This window comes from Vespula pensylvanica, chromosome 3 (genome assembly GCF_014466175.1).
Source record: "Vespula pensylvanica isolate Volc-1 chromosome 3, ASM1446617v1, whole genome shotgun sequence".
Classification (NCBI taxonomy): domain Eukaryota; kingdom Metazoa; phylum Arthropoda; class Insecta; order Hymenoptera; family Vespidae; genus Vespula; species Vespula pensylvanica.
This window is the reverse complement of record NC_057687.1, coordinates 5,931,719-5,941,643: the sequence shown is the minus strand read 5'-3', so window position 1 is coordinate 5,941,643 and position 9,925 is coordinate 5,931,719. Positions and strand designations below refer to the sequence as shown.

General features: G+C 39.2%; 1 protein-coding gene across 1 annotated transcript in view; it reads left to right on the top strand.

Moving 5' to 3' along the window:
* The first annotated feature begins 4,416 nt into the window (after positions 1–4,416).
* Positions 4,417–9,925, top strand: part of LOC122628100 (dendritic arbor reduction protein 1-like) — a 172,095-nt gene continuing 166,586 nt past the window's right edge. Inside the window, exon 1 of the mRNA XM_043809959.1 lies at positions 4,417–4,774. Coding sequence (XP_043665894.1) covers positions 4,742–4,774 — 33 coding nt within the window. The 5' untranslated portion in view covers positions 4,417–4,741. The remainder of the gene's footprint in view (positions 4,775–9,925) is intronic.

Below are 9,925 nucleotides of genomic sequence, written 5' to 3'. Positions count from 1 at the left end.
CCAATATATCTTGCGAGATATTCTCTTCGTCTTGCCTAGTCCATAAACGCGCGACCTGTAATTTTAACGTCGGCATTCGTATTTTCGTTAACTCCTCGTAAATAGTTTATCTCGATTGTTTCGCAAGGTATCATTAAAAAAAGAAACTATCAATATATCTATATAGTGTATATATATATGTGTGTGTACATATATGCATATATAATATGTATATATGTAATATTTATCAGAGAAATCATATAAAATTGTAAAAATCTTATCCGATCAAAATTTCTTTCATTTCTTAGCCTGCGTAAAAGCTGCTCGATTCATCGATCGATCGATCGATCGATCGATCGTTCTGCCTAATGTATCATTAAGAAAGTTCGCAATTGAGATACGGAGAAATCTCGTACGAAGTGTCGGTTAAGACATCCGCTCTTAAATAATCGTCTAGAATCGGTCTTTGTGAGATTGGAAAATGAATGGGCAATAATGAAGCGTATCTCAGAGATACGACTACTTACTTGGTGGAGTCTCTCTGCATGCGTTTAGGAGCTTTAATATTGTCAACTAGTATTAACCAGTGTTGTTGCTCATGCTAGTGCTGTTACTGCTGCTGCTCCTTTCACGCCTTCCTTCTAATTACGGTTTAAGCTTCGACCGGGTGTTCTTAGATAAACGAGCCTAGCGTAACGGCGCATAAATTTTTCAATTACACGCACGCCTAAAGCCCGTTATTATAGCACGATCATTGCCTGATCTAGAAACGCCCGCGAACCGGCGTGCTAATCTACGAATAATAATCCAAGCATTAGCTTTCGTAAACGTCGTTACGCCTTCGACTTAATCAGCTTCATGCTGAGTGCCATTTTCTTTTTTTTTCTTTTTTATTTTTCCTTTATTTTTCTTTTCATCGACAAATGCACAATTATTGCACAATTATTTCTTTTTTTTTTCGATAATTAAGGGAACGATATTATTAGGAATTTCATAGAAGGAGTATGGGATTTTAATTTGTTCTATGTTTTTCGTTCGATTACGATATCGGTCATCGTCGCGAAAGCGTCGAAAGGATGACGCGACAAGCGTATAATGGAATAATCGCTCGTCCATCTCGTTCGAGTGGGTACTCAATTCGACCTGTCGTCGAAAGATAGAGTACGATAGTATCCTCGGTATAATTCGTGAAATCTTTAAGAGATCTTTACCACCCGTGCGATAGTAAATTATTCGAAACTCCCGAGAACCGTGTTATGGTTATAACATTTTTCACATGAGAGATCACGTAATATTTTCTTTCATTTATATTTTCACCTAAACTCACGTTGCGTTATCTCAAGTATTTCACGCTAAGAATCAGAATTTATCAGGCGAGACGATAACTGTATAGATTTTTTCGATCGTGTTTTCCTTTTCCTATTTTTTTTTTTGTTTCTTTTTTTTTTTGATATTGTCGAATACGAAAGAACGTATGATCCTGGCCTCTCCTTGAAGCAAGCAACAAGCAAGCAATAAACATCGAAGCATTATGCCTCACGGACGAGGTTATCTGTCCGTCTGCACTTTGCTTGTCTGCTACATAGAGCCGTACAGCATTGCATTTACAATCGGAGCCGCGGTAAAGTGAAAGTTCACTCTTACGGTGCTCGTTCGTGCTACTCTTTTTCCGATTGTCTCGTCATCGGGTTTGTTCGTTTGTGGTTCGCTCGCTCGCTCGCTCGCTCGCTCGCTCGTTCGCAAAGAGAACTCTGTTGTGCTTTGCTTGCTGCTGCTGCTGCTGCTGCGACATTATCCTATCAGACCTAACGTACGAAACTAAAGGAGAAAGAAAGAGAAAGAGAAAGAGAAAGAGAAAGAGAGAGAGAGGAGCGGGGAAAGAGAATGGATGCTGAAACGACGTCGCTGATCCCGAACGATCTCTCTTATCCGCTCTCCGTGAGACAAATTCTCACGCTTCGTACACGACGTACACACATGTACCTACATATGTACGTCGCGCTTCTACTCTCGCCTGTGTGTTGTTCTTCGTCCCAACGATTATATACCTACACCTTATAAAAGCTATACTCTCGGTACTACCACTACTTACCAAAGTAAGATCGAAGCGTCCCGTATCGAGTTAATAACGCCCCGACGTCGCTCCGTTCGTTCGTTCGTTCGTTCGTTCGCTCGTTCGCTCGGCGTAAATTAATGCTTCGCCCAGTTAAACGATCCTTCATTCTTCGCTACTTCCTACATTCTTCTTCAAGATTCTCAATGTTTTTTTTTCGTAGAAAGTAAAGAATCTTACACAGTGTCGATATAATCGTCCTTTTCCTTTTCTCTTTTTTTACATTAATTCGTGAATTTTGATAACGATTAAATTTATGATTAACGAAACAACGTTTGCTACAACTCGATCGGTCAAACGTTTTTGTTTTTTTTTTTTTTTAATTTTCTTTTTTATATTTAGAAAGGAAACGATAAAGAAATGAGATCGTTTTACGAACAACGTGTAATACTTTGGTCGTATTTTGAAAATGCTAATCCACGAAACGTTCTTCATCATCGTACCATAGCTTAACACAAATCTTATGCACAGCCTATAGTAGTTGGCTCCTCTTCTTCTTCTTCTTAGATGCTTTCTAAAGTAAAGTATGCGCCCGGCTAATAGCTCGACTCGGGAGTACAGATATTGCATCGGAGACGCCAGTGCCGTGGTAAGGTGCCACGGCAGGCAATTAATTCCTCCGGGCAGACTTCCGTATCGGAAAGAGATAAACGCTGGACGCTCTCGCTCGGGACCCCGAGGATCGTATATTACACCGTGCTTTTGCCAAGTCTTTTTCCAAGTAGTTAGCCAGACATAGGAACGTCAAGTAGCAGCTTTCAAAACGGTGAATCTCATTTTTCTTAACAATAGTTAATGTAAAATGACGAGAAAAATTTAACGGGTAATTGTAAAGAATATTTTCTTTGTAATTCGTCAGAATGATTCTCATTTAATATTAACAATTATGAAAATATTACAATAATATAATTTATTAATTTATTAAGAACGAGACACACTGATATCTTCCGAATATTATGAAATTCGGAGATTGTACATTGCTTCGAGCTGTTGAAAAATTCGTTGAAGATAGTATCAAAGTAAACATTTTCAAGTAATTCGACTACAACGTTACTGTGAGCACGCGTGCTCCATAAATTTCTCTTTTCTTTCTCCTCCTCTTTTTTCATCGATAAGAGGGGTATAGTTGTGGTGCATCAGGACGAAGGAACGAGCTGCCTGGCGCCAAGTGGATGTCGGTACGACCTATTTGGTCGCGCAAGGACGATTCACGAGAGCACGATTCTCGTATTCCGTGCTTCCTATCCGAACTCCCCTGACATCGGATGCTTTAAATACCATTCCCCTAATTAACTTTGTGTTATGCTAAATCCTTCGAAATTTAAAGCACCGCACGAGCGCGATAGACCGTCCATTAATTGCTCTGCGCATCCTAAACCGATCGAGGCAGCTCGGAAAAATCCGCGGAACTCTTCAGAACTCGTACCGACAACGAGATCGTAATTACTTCGATCGCGTAATGTCTTACTCAGGCGGCGATCTGAATTACTAATCGCTTCGTTTCTCCAAGACCGAGAACGAGACGCGACGGATACGCCGTTCGCCATTTACGGAACTATCCTCGCCGGTTCCATAACTATAGCTCCGCTTGTACGGAGAAAAGGAGATCTCGTAAGGGAAAAAGCAAGAAAAAAAAAAAGAAAGATCGATTTCATCTTCGTGGATCGACGTAAATAAAAAGATGGAGAGAGAGAGAGAGAGAGAGAGAGAAAGAAAAAAAAATTGTCGTTTCAAGGCTCCCTTTAACAAGGAAGGAAAAAAGGAAAAATACAAGAAAAGAAATTGCATCTACGTCCAAAGATACGAATGTATTTTTTCCTATCGATATTTACGAGTATCCCGTTTCGATAAGTGCTCTTAATGAACGTCGTCTGATAACTTTGCAAGTTTCGATTGAGTGACATTCGAGTGCTGTTCGATCAACGATGATATCGTAATCAAGAGATGTATCGAAATTTAAAAATCGCATCGACAGCTCGGTAATAACGTTTCGTAATATTTATAATAAATATAAAAGTGTATAAACACGAGGGAGAAACGAAAGAGTAAGAGACAGAGAGAGAGACAGAGAGAGAGACAGAGAGAGAGAGAGAGAGAGAGAGAGAGAGAGAAATGAAAAAAAGAAAAGAAAATAATAATAAACGAAGACGAAGACTCGTACGATTTGTCATCAAAGATGATGACTCGGAACGTCTCTTCTTCGCTTATAGCGTCGCGCGATAATTTCGGTCCTCGCCGCTCGAGGTTGTAAAGCGCGCCATCCGCTACGACTCGAGACAAATATGGCCGCGCCCACGTAGTAGTCGCGCGTTGACAGTCGAAGACGGTGGTATGTTTTGGTCGCTACGCGGGACCCTTGCTGCCGTCTCGTTAAATCGCGAAAATTATTGAACGCCGATCGAGTTGGAACTTTTATGAGACAGCCCGATCGCGATTATTTCGCATTTATACATTTTCAATTCAGTCATATTTCCTATACGGTTCTCTTGGTCTTTTTATTATTCAGCTTCCTGGGATCTTCTTCGAGAAGGATCAAGAGGATCTACGTTGAAAAAGCAGCACAAAAAAAAAGTAAGCCGATCGTCTTCGTTTCAGACATCGATAGTCTTCGATCGATCATCGGACCACGCTTCCTTTTTATTTTCGCCGATGAACCTCGCGATTCCACGCTTTTCTTTCAAGGTAAGAAAACTTTCACTCTTTATTTCATGAAATATTAATTATCTTTTCGCTCTTAGTTCGTAAGATTTTTATCATATTTCTTTCTCTTTGGATTCTATATAAATCGATCTTTACGATGTACTTCATTAATGATTATGCGATTATAATCGTCACGTGGTCATATAGTATTATTAGAATTTATATCGAAGAAATTATGTATCTATTTGGGTTGAAATTAGATCACGAAGTATTGATCAATCTAATTATTAATTTAGTGAATATCTAGTTTAAGAAGAGATTAGTTAATACGAGATAATAAATCTAAATACGCAATACTTATACGCTAAAATAGCAAAGGTCGAAATTCTCAAAATTTTTGTTTATCAACTTTGTTGATCCTTCTTTCGAAGAATGAGCTTACAAAAATACTCCATTACAAAAATAGTAAACAATATCACGTACTCGGATAACGCTTATATTTTAGTCGTTTTTATTATGATAATAAACTCTCATCGATTCGATCGATTTGCAGACGTTCTAATTCAACGAAATTCAATTTCGAACGTCTTTACGAATGGTTACAAATCCGTAACGTTTCCATTCTTAACGACCCTTCTATGTTCCCGTCCATCTTCGATCGTTTCAAATGTAAATTCATTCGCGTTATCATTTTCATTACACTTTTATTATCTCGCAGGTGTTCCCGAAGAAAGTCAAGGTAAAAATCGTGCCATGTTGGCGATATACTTGACAGAAAGATAAAGAGAAAAGGGGATGATTTATGCTTGCAAACGAATTACTCTTTGATATCATAATTCCCTTTAGTATATGATGATACATTGAAATATCACGTGAGGAAAGATAAACAAGCGAGTCCTCGTACGTACTACCTATCGTTTCTTTCTCTATCAATTTTCATACTAATATACGAAATCTCTCATGAAAGACAATAGCACAATAAAAAAAAAAAAAAAAAAAAAACAGAAAAAGAACACTATTCTTTGTAACAAAAAAAAAAGAAAAAAAATTATAAAATTACCAATAATTATATTTCGAAATAATCGATAGAATTTGTAATATCGACAAATTTCAGACTCCTAAGACTCGATTATGAGTGAGATCAAATATCGAACGGTTCCTCAGGTTCTTATGCGTCGAACGAAGAGAAAAGATTTTGTTTCCGTGTACGGTCCACGCGAATGGGTAGGTAAAACGACGTAGCGGGTACGTGCTAAGACAGGGGTCACCGGTATACACCTGCCCTGAAGCTTCCAGAGCGCGATAATATAGGATTCTGATCTTCAACGAGTAAGAGAGAGAGAAAGAGGGAGGGAGAGAAAGAAAGAAAGAAAGAGAAAGAGAAAAGAAAAGAGAGAGAAAGAGATGCCACGGCCGGTATCTTCTTCTCCTTCTCCCATTCTCAGCTCCTCCCGCTTCCTCTCAGCTTCTCTCTTCCCTTTCCACCTTGGGAACATAATGCCGTGTAGAGCAGGTACTCATAACGCCCGGCGAACCCGTTGAGATATAGCCCGGGTAGTGTTTCAATCGCCAAGCCACGAACGTCGACAATGATACGTGCGCGTATGCAAAACGTATTACAATATTGGATAGCCGGACTATGCATCACGATAGTCGAAATAAATCATCCGCGAACAAGCACCGACGTGGCTCTCTTAACGGGGGGGAGGCTTAAATAATTTACCGATTTTTCGATTGCTCGACCCTCGGGGTCGCAACGAGCGTAGCGCGTAAATCCCTTTGACCGGTATCTAGCATCTTGCTTCTCTCTCTCTCTCTCTCTCTCTCTCTCTCTCTCGCTCTTTCTGCCTCTCTCTTTCTCTCTTTCTCTTTCTTTCTCTCCTTCTTCTATCTATGTATCTTTCCTTCTTTCTCAGTTTCTCTTTTCTCTACGTTTCTCCGTCTCTTTAGCGAGGAAACATTCCCGGATGCTGGAAACCGAGGGAAATCACATGGTCCTCGTTAAAAATCCATCTACGCGAATCGTCGAACGGAACTCGTGATATTTTATCGAACGTCGTCTCTCCTAAATCCATGTAGGTACTTATATACATGTATGCATGCATACATATACGTACATGCATTGCTCTTGTGATCGAACGTGAGTTACGTCGTGTAAAGTAAGAGATGCGGAAGAGTATCGATCGAACTTGAATCAATTTGATTTAACATACACACGGAAACGAACAAATAAACAAACACACACACACACATACACACACATATATACATACATACATATATATATATATTGACATGTACGTATAAATTTACATCTTAAATCGAATCTGTGAATACACATTTAAAAAGAGTATATGTATACGCGTAAGTATTACACATACACGTATCTTCTTTTTCACGAGCGTAATCTTAACCTTCTCGAAAAGAACGTAATCCTGCATTATTACGATGATGCGTGTGTCAATGATATACATATAATATACCTATATTATATATCGCTAAGATTCCTCTCTTATTTTTTTCAATGATCGTATAACCAAGCCTTCTTGATTTTTGGTAATTCTCCTTCTTCTTGGTTGTATATTCTTCGAAGAAACCAGATGAAGGAGAGAAGATGAGAGAGTACAACAGTGAGTAAAGAAATAGAGGGTCGTCCGAGCGTACAATGCCACTTGATCCTTCGACCACTGCCTGTGCGTGCACTCTTCTCTTTCTCTCTTAGGCGTTATAATGGTCGAGCGCATAATATAGAGGGCAAAACGCGGGCCACGTACGCGATATGTGGGGCGACTAACAATGGAGCACACCTGAGCACGGGCCGGTGCGTTTGAGATGGCTTTGGAAGAAGGTAGAAAGAGATAGAAGGACAGACAGACAGACAGAGAGAGAGAGAGAGAGAGAGACGACCAAAGGTATCGCATGAAGGTGCACCGCTATGAAATGTAGGGGAAAGAAAAAAATAAGAGAAGGTTCGCATTAGGTGGGGATGTGCAGGAAGAGGAACAATGCTTTTCAACCTCTTCTCTTATACTTCTTCTTCGAACTCTTCTTCGTCTCCTCTCTTACTCGCACTTACCCTTTTTTTTTCTTTTTTATCTTTCTCTCCTCTCCCTCCCCCTTGCCTCTCCTCACTCACTCACTTTTCTTTTTCTCTTTTTGGGTGCCAGCACGATGCTATCCCATTTGTTCGTGAAACACCAACAAAGAGACAGCCTCCTCATATGCGTTGTAGTATTCTCGATACGTCGCAGAATTTCATTCGTCTTCTTCTTTCGTAAAGGCAAAAATTCGCGAGTACCTTTTATGCTTCGTTATGTATCGTTCTTTTTTTTTTTTTTTTTTTTTTTTCTTTTTTCTTTCATTAATTTCTTTCTACCTCGTCGTCTCTATCCTTCTTTTCCTTAATAAAACGTCATCGATTTATACAACAGAAAAACACATAGAGTGTTCTCATTGTAAGACAGGAAAAAAAAGATTGACGATTACGTTCGTTCGATAGACGTCCGTAAAAATACATTTATTTCGTTGTTAATCGATTCTACGTAAAAAAAAAAAAAAAAAGAAGAAAAGAAGAAGAAGAAACAAAAAAAAAATAAATAAAAAGAAATAATCGTCGTATTAAATATCTGAATATATGGTAAATTACGTGGAAGTTATTCCTATTTACAAGAAAGATATTAATTTGTCTTTGTATTCGCATTCTATGTATCATTCATGGATCATCCTCGTTAATGACATCGTTCGTCCTCGACTTTTAACGTTTCACGTGTCCTCTCATCGCGTTGCCGAGTATCAATGAGTATGTCGTTAACACGCTATTAACTCGGATTTACATATGACAATGTATCTAACGTTTATTTAGACATAAAATAATGCGCATCGTACGAGGGGGAAAAAGAGAATATCTTTGATCAGCGAAGCGCAAAAAGGCTTATAACGTCTATAATAATGTATACAATTGATCAATGTGTTCGAGCATAAACAGTCGACTTTCGAAAGGCGTAATGATTATCGATCTTATAAGCATAAGCATACGACGACAAGTTGCATAACATTAGCCGCAAAGCTCTCGTATTCTCTCGTATCTCTCGTCGTAACATTGTAAAACTTGATCGTCGCCGAACGTCGAGGAAAACTCGATCGTAGCAAATTGTTTCGCTTACATGGTATTTCGTATTTTTGTTTTTAGATTACGATTTCTCTCCCACCTTCTCTCTTTCTCTATTTCTCTCCTCTTTCTCTCTCTCTCTCTCTCTCTCTCTCTCTCTCTCTCTCTCTCTCTCTTTCTCTATCTTCCTTTGCGGCGACTACAAAGCTTGTGTTACACGATCGACACGCAACTCGTATCGCATCTCGATCGAAAAGCGACACGCATACGTACGTACGTACCTACACAGATACGTATACACTTGTCCGAGCCAAAGCGTTCGCTTTGATCCGTCTCGCGGTTTTTTTCGCGTTAATTTCTCTTTCTATTCCTTCTTTTTCTGTTTCAAGAGAAGGAAAGAGAGAGAGAGAGAGAGAGAGAGAGAGAGAGAGATCATTAACCACTGCGATCCATTAGCTCTCCGCGTTAGAATTTAAACCGTCGATGATGTAATTACGACTAGAGGGAGTACGAGAGATCGAAAGAGAAACAGGTAAAGAAGGAAGACGACAAATAGATGGAAGACTAGATAGAAAAAGAGAAAAAAAGAGAGAGAGAGAGAGAGAGAGAGAGAGACGGAATCCAGCTACCGACGAGAATCGCAATGATTCGCCAACGATCTCGACTCGTTCGCTTATCGGCTCGGAGTTCTCCTGGTTCGTGGATTTAAATTCCGTACGCGACTTTGCTGCGGGCGCCGCGAGAGACTAATGACTGTGTCGATGGTGCGGTAGGATCGCGTTTATTGGTCGATAGCTAGAGAGACAAAGTCGCTTTTGCATCGAGCCGAACTGCAGTCTCGACTTTTTTTTTCTTTTCTTTCTTTTTCTTTTTTTTTCTTTTTTTTTTTTTTTTTAATCATTTATTTCCACTTTTTTCTTTTTTCTTCCTTTTTTTTTTTTCTTTTTAAATAGACTTTTATATATATATTTTTTTTTCCTTTTTACTTTTTTACCCTCTTTTTTTCATCACCAAACGACAAATTTCCACTGCACGCGCTCGAACCTTTCAATATACCCTCGAACGATCTCCTTTCCTTTTTTTTT